Source organism: Lepisma saccharinum, chromosome 14 (assembly GCF_977018435.1).
Source record: "Lepisma saccharinum chromosome 14, izLepSacc3.1, whole genome shotgun sequence".
Taxonomy (NCBI): domain Eukaryota; kingdom Metazoa; phylum Arthropoda; class Insecta; order Zygentoma; family Lepismatidae; genus Lepisma; species Lepisma saccharinum.
In genome coordinates, this window is record NC_139242.1 from 65,045,374 (window position 1) to 65,061,358 (window position 15,985).

General features: G+C 39.3%; 1 protein-coding gene across 1 annotated transcript in view; it reads right to left on the reverse strand.

Moving 5' to 3' along the window:
- Positions 1–13,209: 13,209 nt before the first annotated feature.
- The window catches only part of LOC145998389 (barH-like 2 homeobox protein), a 50,930-nt gene continuing 48,154 nt past the window's right edge, over positions 13,210–15,985 (reverse strand). The window contains exons 3-4 of the mRNA XM_083134794.1: positions 14,642–14,792; positions 13,210–13,281 (exon numbers count right to left, since the gene is read on the reverse strand). Coding sequence (XP_082990920.1) covers positions 13,210–13,281; positions 14,642–14,792 — 223 coding nt within the window. The remainder of the gene's footprint in view (positions 13,282–14,641; positions 14,793–15,985) is intronic.

A 15,985-nucleotide genomic window follows, 5' to 3' on the forward strand; every position in this document is an offset into this window, starting at 1 on the left:
GTTTAATTTTGTGCTTAATACGCACTATGATATATCTATGTTATCAATTCCTGTTTTGTTATATTTTGGAAAACGTTGTTGCATTAATATGATGTATAATTAATTATTATCACATTATTGATAATGTAAAATTACGATGTATACATTTCTATATACATTTTTGACCATAGCAACGATAGAGAAACAAAACACAGTAGATCAATAAGTGATAAAATATATATAGAAATGTTAAATAATGACGTCCGAGTTTCATTGAAGTTATCAAAATCCTAATTGCAATTTCGAAAAGTGAATACTAGGATGCTTCGTTGAAGTTCAAGTAATAGTCTTGCTTCAATAATTTGGCGCCTACAGCCAGGATTCAAGAAGAAAAGGACAATCTTCTGAAGCATGGTTTGAGGTTTGCGCAATGGTTGTTACAGACTTTTAAAATTTTATTTTGTCTTCGAGTTGCAATTTGTTGAACATGTTGCGAAGGCAAAATTGGCGACCCTAAATATTTTATTTATGTTTATTATTCTGTGCAGTCATGGCAAATAAAACTAAAGGAACTAAGTCTAGACATTCACGTAGGCTAAAGTCTAATGTTGCATATAAAGGAACCTACTTAAATAGTAGTAATTCTCACGATGGTGACATTTGTGATGTACAGTCAGGTAAGATTGAAGGAGTGGCATGTTGTGATAAACTTGATAATGACCTGAGGTATGTGCAATGTTTTGATTGTCATTCGTGGTATCATGTTTGAAGCTTTCCGTCACACATTGGACAATTTATTCTACCACTAAGGAAAAATATTGTTGTAACAAATGTGATTCCAGTTACGATCCTTACCAATTGCCAGTGTATTTGGAAAGTATAAATCCTAATTTAAATGACATACTAAACAGCATTAGAAGCATACAATTAGCTGTTGTAAGTTCTCATCAGGAACTTAAGACTCAGTTTGAACAGTCTAATCAGGAACTTAAGACTCAGTTTGAACAGTCTAACCAAGAACTTAAGCAGTCTAATCAAGAACTTAGGACTCAGTTTGAGCAGTCTAATCAAGAACTTAGGACTCAGTTTGAACAGTCTAACCAAGAACTTAGATCAGAATTAAATCTGTCTAATGAAAATATTCAGGTTAAACTCGACGTTATATCTTTAAAACAAGCTGAATTATCTAGTGCACATACACAGTTATCTTCACAGCTTGATGTTAAATTTGAAGCTGTTAATCATGATATTAGTCATGTTAACAATCGGCTCAATATTTTAATGTCTGAATTTAAGGACAAAATAGATGCGGTTAGTATGGTGTGTTTACAATCAACTACACGTCTTGAATCTGTATTAGATAATAAATGTAGTAATGTTGATGTCAAACTATCTGAATTTGAAAATGTGCAATTATCATTGAAAGAACACGTTCTTGATTATGATCAACGTTTAGATAATCTCAATTCAAATTGTAATGACTGCTCTGCTAATATAGTTGATCTTATATCTAGTCACTATTTTAGAAAGTAAAAGCAATGTTAATGCTGATGTACATAAGCATATTTCTGATTGTACAGAAAAGTTCCACCAGTTTAATTCTCGAATTGAAGGTATGGAACAAGGTAACAAAAACCTTCAATCTGATGGCAAATAATTAACAGCCGAAGTTAATTCTAATGCTCATAATTCTGTTGTTACAAATAGTAAAAGTAGAACAAAATCAATTGTTCTGGATAATACAGAATCTAATACATGTCACAATGGAAGATCCAAGCGTGATGTTGGACTCAGTACTTCGTCTAGTGACACATCAGATGATTCTTCTAGGACAATTTCTGGTAAGAAGAATATTATAAACACTAGTGCACGTAAACATGTCCATTGCAAGCACAAGTACAATAAATCTGTAAGATCTAGCTCTGAAGAAACTTTCGTAAAGAAATTTAGATGTGATGACACTGAAGGTTCATTCCAAAAACAAGAGTTAGATGCTGAGAAATATAACTACACTGATGCTTGCTATCAACTGTTTGGTACAAATGCACATCCTACTTCTAGTTCTGTGTTTACATCTAATAATGACAATGTTAGTAATGTACATAATAATCCAAATTGTCATCTGGATCAAAGTGTTAATTCTCCTTGTATGTGGTGTGATTTTAACCCACAAAATGGTTGTTAGTAATATCTATTGTGATGCAAGTGTGCCATGTTCAGTTTCGAACAATCACGATGATCCTCATTCTTCTGTAAATGGTTCGAGATTGCATAACTGTAGTAACACAGGGTTAAACGGAGCAACTCATATTTGCTATAATCGACCATATAGTTCAAGAGGAAGAAGTGATCATCCTATAACTAGAAATACATGCAATGGAGAAGGAAATGCAAGAAGTGGACGTTTAAAATTAAGTGAATTATCTCAATTGCCTAAATTCTCGGGAAAGATAGAGCAACAATCAGCGAGAGAATATATTGAACAGCTGGATAACATTAAATGTTCTAGGAGTGCCAACAGAAATGAAACTGCAAAGTATTCAACAATGCTTCATTGGAAGAGCTGGTTATTGGTTTCAGACTCTCAAATATTATTTTAATTCTTATGATCTGTTTGTACAAGAATTCATTAATCAGTTTGCTTCTTCGGAAGTTATCCAATCACAACTCTCCGTATTGAGGAATCGCAAATACGATCCCAGTGTACATGGCAATTTAGAGACTTTTGCTTTAAAAACTCACTCCAGTTATTGTAATTTGGTTGAAAATCCTCAAGATATACAGGGTGATTCTAAAGGTATAGTACAAACGAAAACCACAGATACCTCCCATGAAATAGAGACGAAAGTTCCCCTTCCACTTTGCCGAGAGATGCCTCCGTGAGGAGCTAGACAACGCCGAAAACGTGTGAAAATGAACTTCACACCTCTGTACAGCCAGTACCAGTGAAGATAGAAAGGCGGAACAAACGAAGTCAAAAGTAACACCAAAGTCGCCCATCTGAAAAACACTAGGCAGCAGCTGCGCAACGCATGCGCATGGGGTTCCACAAAGGAAATAGGAGTGTCCCGCAAGACAAGTGAAGGGAAAGGGTAGCGATCGACAACGGTAGGGACAAAAGAAGCAATGAAGCATGAAGTAACAATTGCACAGCGGGAAACAAACACATGCAGCACGTGGGGAGTCCCCAAACACAGTGGGGAGACACCGCAGCAAGAACAAAGCATGGTTCAACAAAAGAGAAAGAGGACCGGACGGGGAATGGTACCTGTCAAGGAGACAACAAATGCGGGACGAGGGATTCCCCGTAGCAGCACCGAGGGGATGTCACACAGAGGTCGTGCGCCAGCAGGACAAACACAGCAACTACGGGCACAGGAAATTTATTGCCACGCAAAGGTGCACTTACAGATAGGAATAGTACGTAGTCGTACCCCGGACTGACGTTACAAAAGTTGCTCAAATTGACGACCACCACATTCAATGCAAGCATTGCAGGGTCGCAGGAAATTCTGGCGAACCCTATCAAAAATCCCTGGCATGGTACACACCTCGGCCGATGCTGCAAGTATCCGCGCTACCAATGGTTCCTTGTCAGGCACCGGGGTCTCGTAGACGAGTGTTTTCACATGGCCCCACAAGAAGAAATCCATTGGTGTGAGGTCAGGCGAACGGGCGGGCCAGGGGACGGGGCCCTCTCTGCCGATCCAGCGCTGTGGGTAAGTATGGTGCAAAAGGGTTCGCACTGTGCCATCAAAATGTTCAGGCGCTCCATCCAATTGAAACCACATACGATGTCTCACGTTGAGGGGTACATCTTCTAGCAGCTCTGGAAGGACTGATGCAAGAAAGGTGCGATAGAGGCGGCCATTTAAACGTGGTGGCAGCAGGTATGGACTGATAATCTGTTCATCGATGATACCTGCCCAGATATTCACTGCAAACTGGGTCTGATGGTACACCTCGACTCCTGCATGTCGATTTTCATAATCCCACACATGGCTGTTTCGGCAATTGAAGATGCCCTCACGGGTGAATGTTGCCTCGTCCGTGAAAAGCACATGGCGCAAAAAACGGGGATCGTCGGTACAAAACTGCAACAGTCGTTGACAGAATTCCACACGTCGTGGGTAATCCCCAGCCTGCAACGCGTGGACTCGCTGTGGATGATAGGGATACAGCAGATCATCATGATGAACACGCCACACTGTCGACTGTGATACTCCCACTGCACGTGCAATGCTACGGGTGCTAGTGGACGGTGTGTCGTCCACGCGAGCAAGTACGTCCTCCTCGACCGCCACGGTGCGCACATGTCTTGGGTGATCGACATGATGGCCTGCACGTAACACACCAGATTCACCAAGGGTACGGTGCATGTTCGAAAACAACCTGCTGTCGGGTTGTCGCCTCTCCGGATACCGTCCGCGATAAAGGCATGCAGCTGCTCGGCCATTGCCATCTGCAAGGCCGTAGACAAAATACATGTCCCTCAGTTCTACAAATGTGTAGCGTTCCATGGTACGGTGAGGATAGTGCCAATTATGGAATACTGTACTGCAGTGCACAGGTGGCACACACACATACACTGGTCACAACGGCTTCGAAACAACGTACTCAATTGTCGTACGTCAAGCACACCACCACCGAACCGGCTCTTTCACTGACACGCTCCCTGACGCTGCACTTCCAATCAGCCCACACGTCCGCACGGCGCTGTAGTACAATCGGCTGATGTTCCTGAGCCACCCGTGCCTGTGCTCTTCACTACCTGACCACTGCCGTCAGGTGGGGCCTTGTCATCGTGGAACACATGTAGCGTCCTTCATTCTTGCCCCATTCACCCACAACACATACTTCGTCCATCTTGCTCGAGCCGACGGGGAGCACTACGTACGATCGTGTGGTGTTTGTGTACACCAATGTGGGGTAACCCAGCAGTTGAACAGACGTGCATACCCCCATGTAGCTTCATTACACGATTGTCCCACGCAGTTTATCTGTCCAGCCTTGCTCGGCCCGGTCTCACACCCACGCGGCAGTGTGCGGCTGCGGTGGTGTGAGGCCACGCTTGGTTTCGGAGCGGAAGGCTGCGGCCGAGGAGGGACTCGAGTTGTTTGGCTGGGGTTGCGCTCGGAAGCAAGCAGCTGCGTCAGGTCTGGGAATGGTGGACCTGGTGATCGGGATGGAAACATTCCGACCTCGTCCATTAGTGTCGTCCACCGTACGGAGTGGTGGGGTCCGTACGACACTCCAGCAGCCTTTCGCCCGCTCCCACCCAGCGATGTGCCTCCGGCTTCATTTCTAAGAGGCTGATTGGTCTCCATCACGACGTTTGTTACAACGTCAGTACGGGGTACGTGGTCCTATCTGTACGTGCACCTTTCATTAGCAATAACCTCCTGTGCCCGTAGTTGCTGTGTTTGTCCTGCTGGCGCACGACCTCTGTGTGACATCCCCTCGGTGCTGCTACGGGGAATCCCTCGTCCCGCATTTGTTGTCTCCCCGTCCGGTCCTCTTTCTCTTTTGTTGAACCGTGCTTTGTTCATGCTGCGGTGTCTCCCCACTGTGTTTTGGGGACTCCCCTTGCGCTGCACCGCCAGCGCCGCCATTTCTGCCCCGAACCATGTGCGCGTCTGTTGCCTGTCGAGTGTCACGGACCACTTTGCTTGCATTCTCGGTGTGTTTTTACATCCTACATCGTCCTCCCATGATTCTGCAACCCTGCACTACTTTTCTCGACTGCACTGCTTCAGTCATGGTGTTTGTTTCCCGCTGTGCAATTGTTACTTCATGCTTCATAGCTTCTTTTCTCCCTACCGTTGTCGATCGCTACCCTTTCCCTTCACTTGTCTTGCAGGACACTCCTATTTCCTTTGTGGAACCCCATGCGCATGCGTTGCGCAGCTGCCGCCTAGTGTTTTTCGGATGGGCGACTTTGGTGTTCCTTTTGACTTCGTTTGTTCCGCCTTTCTATCTTCACTGGTACTGGCTGTACAGAGGTGTGAAGTTCATTTTCACACGTTTTCGGCGTTGTCTAGCTCCTCACGGAGGCATCTCTCGGCAAAGTGGAAGGGGAACTTTCGTCTCTATTTCATGGGAGGTATCTGTGGTTTTTGTTTGTACTATACCTTTAGAATCACCCTGTAGATGTTGTGGAGTTAATACTTAGCCAATTACCTGATAATATTGCCAATTACATTACTTGTCACGAAATTCGTTCAGTAGATCAACTAACTAGCATGTTAAGAAGAATAGATGTAATAAAATTTAGAAGAAAGGGGCTTGTTGTTCTTCCTAATGAAGACAACGAACGTGAAAATATTCCAAAGGTTTTTAAGAACTCTGAACAAAATAGGGGCAAGTTAAATGTGCGGCAAGTTAATGTTCGACGTTCGAAGACCACTAGTGTTTGTACTCAGACTCCAACTAGTAGTGAGTTAGAAGCCAATGCTGTTATCAATCAAGGTTACGAAAATCGGCAGGGAAACAATCTTCGAGGTCGATATTTCAACAATTTTAGGCGAACCTCTAATAATTATGGACATCATGGAAATTTTACTGCACGAAACAATTATAATGGCTTGAGATCTAGAAACGGAGGTCAATTCCGAAATAATTATCGTTCACCTACAGGACAATTTAATGATGAAAATTTGCTCAATCAATCGCGATTCTATTACAGGAATGAAAATCGCAGTGTTAATAATAATACAGTGCCATATCAGTGTTTTCCTGCAAATTCAAATTCATTAAATTCTCAACCTGAAGGAGCAGGTTTGGTATCACAAATTAATTCTGATTCTACAAGAATTGCACGTGAACAAAATACTTCGCACATAAATCAAGTACAAGGTTCTTTACCTTTAACACAAGTTCCCGTGAGATGTTAAATTAAAAGGTTGAGATGATTTACTTCAAGCAAATTTTTTTTGTACAAAGTCAAAGGTTTGCTTAAAACGACATCAAGAAATGTATTTATTAATTATTTGCACTTTAATTCAAAGAAAGGTGGAATATTTTAATCTATGCATATTCAATGTACCTGATGAAGGAACTTATTCCTATTGCTACTGATGTGCTATAAAATGCGAGAATTGTTGCTGTATGCAAGTAAGAATGTGAATGTACATTCTGTTTCTGCGCGATATTGTTTAAGAATTTGTTCAGAGAATAATATACTCTGCATAATTGATTTATGCCAATGTATTGTATCTAGTAGGAATGAGAAATGTAATTATCCACTAGATTACATATGGTTATTATTTTATTTGAGAATTCATGTGTCTACAAAGTACATTAATAAATGTGGACAATACTTTTATGAAAGGTCATGGATGCCCTGACGATGTGATGATTATCTTCGTCAAACAAGTTTATGTCTGTGCAAATAAGTATGATATTTGAAGAAACAGTCGCAGCATTATATTATTACTTGCTACTCAATTGACAACTTGATGTATTCGTTCAAGGAAATAAGTAATCATGTATGAATAATTACGGAGTTTCCAACTATAATAGTGAATTGGAAGATTTGAAGAACACAAGATCTAAGTGCATATGTAGTATTTCTTGACTGTCGTGTATTAGCTACATCTATAAATTACTATTGCTGAAGAAATTATCCAAGATTTAGTGAAGAAGTGAAATAAGAAGGTTTGAAGATTTTGAGAGTTACATCGGACAATGAGAAGCTATAAATACAATTTCAGATGTAATAATTTATGTTAATGATTGTTCCCATCAAGAATATTGTCTTTAGTTTAATGTACTGAATGCATGCAACTAAAACAAAATGAAGAATATGTCAATCAAGTTTGATTCATGGAATTCATAATGAACTGAAATAATATTGTTTAATAAAATGAAGAGTTGATTACAAGTTGTAACTTAAAAATGCAATGTTCATAAGTTTGTAATTAAATCTGGTAAAATTTTCGATATTTGCATATTTGAAATAAGTCGAAAATTTTCACCCGGAAGGGGTGCGTATTGTGACTGACCCAAGATTTACATTTATTTCATTTATTTTGTTTTGTTTAATTTTGTGCTTAATACGCACTATGATATATCTATGTTATCAATTCCTGTTTTGTTATATTTTGGAAAACGTTGTTGCATTAATATGATGTATAATTAATTATTATCACATTATTGATAATGTAAAATTACGATGTATACATTTCTATATACATTTTTGACCATAGCAACGATAGAGAAACAAAACACAGTAGATCAATAAGTGATAAAATATATAGAAATGTTAAATAATGACGTCCGAGTTTCATTGAAGTTATCAAAATCCTAATTGCAATTTCGAAAAGTGAATACTAGGATGCTTCGTTGAAGTTCAAGTAAAAGGCTTGCTTCAACTGTTCATTTTTGTCATTTTGGTTTGCCTGGAAAAAGAGAGAAGTGACTTGAAAATACATATCAATACAGTTATTAAAATAATGCTTATTTATTCTATGCTGTCCATCATTCTGTCATTTGCAATAAAAACAAGTGGCTGTGGTATTGGTAGATACCAACAGTCTCATAAAAGACTTGCACAGAAGGGAAGCATATAAGAAGAAATTGTTGAATCCACAATCCTCCGTCCCCGCTTGAGTATAGATAAAACAAAACCAATTCCACACCTTCACCCATCTCTCCCAAGAACTCCGCAATCATCTGACCCAGAAAAAGCCCTGCATGGTAGTAATGCTGATTTTAAAAACATCCATCTTTCTTACCCTATGAGTGTGGGAGCAGGAATTGGAAATGAATTATTTATTTCCACGCACTGTTGACCAGGTATTTACATGCAGTGACAGTTCCAGCCTAAAATAAGAGGGGGGGGGGTCAAATTCTCGCGGGGGCTAACTAATATCGGCTAATAGGTAGTTAAGTAAAACTTAACTACGGTATAATTTTACCAGTGACATACTTCACAGTCAGATCCAAAGATAAATCACTAAGATGGTATGTTGCATTTTGTTCCAGGCACGAATCTTTTATGTCAAATAAAATGGAATAATTGTATTGTTTTATTTTTCTAATCCATTATCGAGAGGAATAGTATCATACTTACTATTCATATGAACAGTAAACAAAATACACTCATTATCAACTCTCTGGATATATGTATAACTACTACATGTAACCCTCTTTATAAGTAAAGAATATGAGCACTTTTTGTTTCAAATTAGAAAATAACTACAAGAAACTATGATAAGGTACATCTGTTTTTATGAGCAGCTACAACCTTGTATAAATCCAAAGATTTTGCAACTTCTTTCTCAAAGGACAGAATAGATATAGCAATCAACCTCTCATTACCATTTCGATTAAAAAGGCAAAACCTGATTTACCATAAGCTAAGCAGCCGTTGATGGGTGTGTGCACATTTCAATAACACAAGGCTTATAAAGTTCGTAAAAGGCAATTTTAAATATTTCAACCATTGCAAGCAGCTGCTGAAGGGTCTTTATTTTGAGTTCCTTTCTGCCTCAGTGTGACATAACTGTAAACTGTTCAAATTACAACAGTAGGGAGCGGCGAAGGATTGTAGCTTTTCTTGCATCAGAAAAGCGGCACTAACTTAATAAAGTAGGCATCAAATAAGCAAACCACCCTTGAACAGAAAGTATGTTAATGATGCCATTTTTTTTGCCATGATGAAATATCTTACTTTTCTTGTTCAACAACTGAAATTCAGAACTTAGGGCTAAAAATGGGGAGGATGCTGAAATGCCATCCACTTGTGCCACTTGCAAGGAACAAGAATATTTTTACAACAAATCCACTTCCACTAGGAGACAAATACATTGACATAAAATCAATGAATAGAGTTGCAACTCTTGCACTGGGCATTTTTATTATTGAAAATAACTGCTGAAGATTTTAATTTTATTTCAGAATATATTGTGCATAAATACTGCACAGAATTGGATCAATAGTTTTAGATGCGCTTCAAAGATTGATTCTTCTGCACAGAATCAAGTTTATCCATTAGTGTTATGGCAGAAATTATTTCCTTACCTCAAATTATAATTAACATGTAGGACTAGGACTGCGAGCAACAGTAGCGAAGCGTAGTCCTACGAAGGAGGCAAGCAATGTTTCAGTACAACAAAACATGTAGTGCAATGGCACGCCAAGAGGGGGATTAAAGGTTTATAGCCTCATTGGCCCGGTCGCTGGATTAGTCAAAATATCATAATAAAGTGACGGTTCTAAAAATAAACCATATGATCCTCAAACGTCACATTTACTTTCGAAATTCCAGGTAGTAAACGTCTTGCATATGCGAACTTTCCACATACGACTAAAGGGGTACGTAATTTCTTATTTATTTATTAGTACTTTTATTTGTTCATTATTTTTTAATGTGGGCAAACGGTGACCAAACGGATTTAGGTAAAATAACTCATTTATTTAATTTACACTGCGTGATTGTAATTTAGGATTTGTGGGCACCCTAAAAATCGCATTCGGAGTCAAACATTAAAATAAAAAGTTAAACACAAACTTTAAAAATTGCATTTCAAACCAAAGAAACACATGCATAGACGATGTACTCACCACAATAAATTCCAAACTCCTTTGCATATATAGGAAATTTCCCGCTATCGAACAATTCAACAAATCTTAGGGCCTCAAGGTTCTCAAAATGTGAAGACACTCCCATGCTCTTTCCACAACTGGATAGCATCCACGCAAGATCACTTTGGAAATCTCTGAAACGACCGAAAGTGATACCTCCCATTTCCTTAATTTTATCCCTCATGGGAAGGAAAGATATATCAGTATGGAGATAGAAATTAAGCGGTGGAATCAGAATCATTACAGCAGAAAGAGTATATACATAATATTTAAGTAATAAAGTGTCACACAGAGGCGGGGCCGGGGCCGGGGGAGGGTTGGCCCCCCTTTGGCCCAGTATTCCTAAGAAAAGGAAAGTCAAAGGCAGGAAAAGATGACAAAATGAGGAGACTACTACAAAAAATCCTGGGAGCACCACTTGTGTCATAATAATAAAACTTAAAACATGTTCCTGTGTTCATAATGTGTACAATGTATACGATTTAATTGTGCTGTGTAAATATCAGTAGAGAGTTCTTTTTAGATAGCTTTATTTTCACCCCAAGTTTTATTCAAAAGCAGTCAATTTATTGAATGTGGTTGTAAAATTTGTGAAACAGCTCACTTGAATTAGGTGTAAATAACTTGGCAGATGCAAACACTGGTGCGGTCAACACTTTTGATGTAATTTGAGCTGGACCGAGCTGGACACAGGGTGCAGACCAAGCTCCGTCGAATCTTCCCTCCCTCCCTGGGGAAACTCTTCACGGGGGTGCAGACGTTTCACTTCCTGAAACACAAACCCCCGCCCTTTACCATCTCGCCCGAACTCCCAATATCCATTTTTTTACGCGTTTTACAATTCGCGAAATCTAAAATAAATTGTAATATAAAATTATATATATATATATATATATATATATATATATATATATATATATATATATATATATATATATATATATATATATATGGAATTTAGAACAATGATAATAACTTATTTTAGTTATTTTATGACTAAGAATTATTTTTATATTCGCGATCTTATTTACGTGTTCATGAAGACACAAATTCTTTACTCGTAGTTTTTGGTGGTAATATATCCTTCTGCTTTCGGTTGAGCTCGGCTATTTTCGGGAATCACGCAAGCTCAGCAAGCAGAGCTTTTGGTAAGCGTTGTGGACGGGTTCCACTCGAATTTCACGCTTCGCCATGTGACTCCTTCGGGTGCGTTATTTTCCCGCAGGGCAGCCGCAAGCATTGAGGCTGGTGCTTGCTACAGAGCTGCTGAGGGAGTTTGCGGCCGTAATTTTTCGCGAAATCGAGTGCGATGGAAACGAAATAAGGCTAAAATATTAAGTACATTAAATGATATTCGAATAATGCAAGCAGTGCTTGCATTGCTTGTACTATATCTTCGCCTCTGGCGAGCAAGAAGATTGCCCATTTCAATGATTACTTAATTGAATTTGTATTAAGGTCTGTTATATGCACAGAGGCTAATCAGGACGAGAACTACAGCTTCTAGTTGAATTGAATTGTTTTTTGAACTTTATGACTTAATCGGGACTGGATCTCCAGTTTAAAGTGGGATCCGAACCACCGGGTATCGAATGTGCCTCGACCGGGTATCGAACTCTGGACCCCTTGATTACAAGTCGACGACGTTACCATTACGCCATAGGGGAAGCCCTTCTAGTGGAATCTGAATGACTTAATGAAATGTTACCTCCACTGGGATTGAACGTGGGACCCCTTGATATCAAGGCAGCAATTGTATCGCTAGACTGTGGGGGCTGGGAAGCCAATTTTAATATTTCCAATGTTTTAACATTTAGAAATTAGGTAGTTTTGTGTACTCTTTCATTCTTAACTTCGTATTTCTTCCTCTCGAATATTTGCAGTGATACGGATAGGAAGGCTTGTGTTGCTGCAGCCATAAACCTTCGGGTTTCCTAACAAACAGAAAGGAAACATACTGCTTCTTTAGATTTTGAACGTCGTCCTACTTATAAAAATTCATTTGTCACACCTGTTAGACCTATTCCGAAATATAGTGATACGATTTACAGAGGCTCCCAACAATCACAAAACAATCTCTCAGCCACTGAAAACATCCAATTTCCAGGCAGGCAGATGATTTCGTAGCAAGTTTGGCAAATTACTTAGTACCGAATGACCCGTGAGTGGCCCACTGATTTTAAAACACATCGTAATAAAGAAATTGCAATTTAACCGATCTAGAAAATGTACTTCAACATTGTACTTGCCCAGTGGCATCGCGTGCGGTTCACAATAATGTTCTTGTACTGAATGCAGATTTACTCCTCTTCCTTGTAACTTCATCTTCAATTGAAAAAGTGAGAATAACAGTTCAATTTATTTTCAACAATTCCCCCCCCCCAAATCACGCTATATTTGAAGTAATGCAAGAAGGACCTAGGGGAAATTGTCCCTCTCCCCCTTAAAATCTGGCAGGTTTAGCGAATTCTCGCTAAAGTTTGCAACTATGTAGCACAGACATTTTTGAATCCCCCTAGACATGCCTTGTATGTGCTGCACTCTGGTGCCGAATGTAAGAAGTATTTCGGCTTGCATCAGTGTTCGCACAGCGAAGTGAACATCTTCGAGGTACAGTGGCCAATAGCCCCTTAGCTGTTAGCTCTATGCAACACGAACAGCAATTGTGTTCAACGCCCTCCGTGGAACACCGTTGGAGTCAGGGTTACCAACTATCTAGAGAAGTTATCAGACGTGAAAGAAGTCGTGTCAGAGTAAATTGTGTGTATATACTCGTACATCAAACATAGTATTCTTTCGAATAAATATACGTATGTGTGTGTATGCATTTAATATGTACGTAATTTAAGACATATACACGAGTGTTCATGTGCTCATGCGAACATTATCATGCGACGTGCCTGTACTTGCCCCAATGGAAGTTTCATAATGGAAAATTTAAATTTAATTTTACTTTTTAAGTTTTCGGACTAAATGTGTCTACCATACTTCAAAAATCTAGGGGGGGGCTGATGCCTTGATTTGGGGGGCAAAGCCCCCCTGGTTACATGCCTTTAAGACATTTTGTGCAGCTTTCCCTTTATCCATGTCGATCATCTGCTTTTCAGGAGGGTGGGGGTTTGTTCAGTAATTTTTCGAAAAACTAACCAATCTGCAACAAGGAAGGGTGAACGAACTTTTGAAAAGAACAAATGTTGCTCTTAGCCTTGATTCTAGACACTAAAAAACAATTGTATCAGAAGGTATCAGTGGGAAAAATTCAACCAATACATATACAAAGAGCAACTTTCCATAGTAATAACTTTTTCCTAGTTGAGACCTTGTTTTGGCACTACAAGCACTCTAAAGATATATTTAGATTCAAGAACTTAAAATTTTCCTTACAACATGAAAGCCCTCTTCAAGACGATACACACTGTTACCATTGAATTATTGGAGGATATCGAAGGAATGACAAATGGGGTTAGCAGTGTACCCTTTGAAATAGCTTCAAGAAGTTATTCATTCAGGCACAAATGAAGGGGAAGCAAAAGGAAAAAAAAATGATTCGCAAGTTTGCGAGGGTTCTTCTCACCTTGGTTGAGCTGTACTCTGGTCAACTAGCATAATCTGAAAATTTAACCTGGTTAAAAGATGCAATAGAAATAAAACACCAATGCAAACATGTAAGTAAAGCAAAAAGATAAGTCCGTCAATTTCTGTATATTTGAGAGAAGTTTGTTTACCAGGTAGCATGAGAGAATACACCACTGATCTTTGCCTTTTTGTTACAATTTATTATCATTATTTTATGTATAACCAACAATACATACTACATACAAGCTTTTACTGTGCTAATTTTCGAGGAATAAAAGTAGTGTTCAAAGAAAAGACAACACGCTAACATTTACAAATAACAAAATGCAACGAGTTTTTGGCATGAGGTTCGTGTGTAAAGTGAATTTTTTTCACCATTGACTTAAACACTTTATAGACAGTTCATTTTTGTGTGTTTTTATATTTGACATCCATGCACATAGCCAATGTTCCTAAATAACCCTGCAGCTGTGAAGAAACATTGGCCAGTTCTTGTTACATCATTGCTAGGAATCATGTAGGAAGTGCAACAGGAGGTGCTGGTTGCAGAATCTGAGCCATTGGTCACATGAGACAACAATTCCTTGTCCAGTGATGTTTGTTGCCTTAATTGCTCAAGCCTTAGTTGATTTTGTCGCTTCCACTTTGTTCTGAAATTAAACAGACATTAAATTTGAGGATTCTGATGCTGGGATACATCGTGTTATGTGCAGACAATAATGTTATGCTTGCTTTCTTTTTCAAATATGGAATATATAATGATTAAATTACAAATATGTGCCCAGGCTCTCTCTCACTCTCGTTTTAGTAGTTTTATTTAAATATACTACTCTTGGCCTCTAACAGTCATAAACACGGATGTATTTATTTGGGCAAGATTGACTTGGTGTTTTAAGTCCATTTTATGCACAGTAAGGCTAATCGGGACTGGACCTACAGTTTAAAGTGTGCCTCCACCGGGTATCGAACTCGGGACCCCTTGATTACAAGGCAACGACGCTACCAATGTGCCATCGGGGAGGCTCTATATTTGGGCAAGAGAACGCGCGTTCATATTGTTGTTGGTTTGGTTTATTTTACTTCGCTTTTCTGCCACATTTGGTTATCGCGAAAATGAGGATGTGTGGAATGAAATGTATCTCAGAACTCAAAGAGTTAAATGAATATCATTGAAGAAACTACAAAAAAGTGTGTTGTGTTTTGTTACCTGTTTTGTTTCTGTTCACAAAGTGTACTTAAAACACCAAATCAACCAACCGTGGGGGAGTATTTATCACAGCGCGCTACGACACCAGGAGTTCCGGGTTCGAACCCTGACCTGGGCATGGGTGTTCTTTGTGTTTGTCCCTGCATTAATTTTATCGCATCATCTTCGCAATTAACCAAATGTGACAAAAAGCGACGCCAAGTAACAAAAATGAAATCAAATCATTAATTGATTGCTCGATTTGGTTTATTTTACTTCGCTTTTCCGCCACTTTTGGTACTATAAAATTGATGAAGGGACACACACAAAGAATACCCATCGCCAAGCCGAGATTCGAACCCAGGATCTCTGACTTAGAGTCAAATCAAATCGTTTTTATTTTCGAATGTGGGTGGGGGTTACATGTACTGTTTTTAGTACTCATTCATAATTTAGCAATCTTTTCCTGTTATTGACATTCTTCTTTTTTAGGAATACTGGGCCCTAAAGGGGGGAGGGGTGTGACCCACACCAACCCTCCCCCCTTGAGCACGCCACTGACTGCTACCCCAAGTGTCGACGTCACCGCACGTCACTGCTGTGTTCACAAGTGAGGATAAGTTCGTATTGACATTTTTATTATCCAGCACGCCCCAC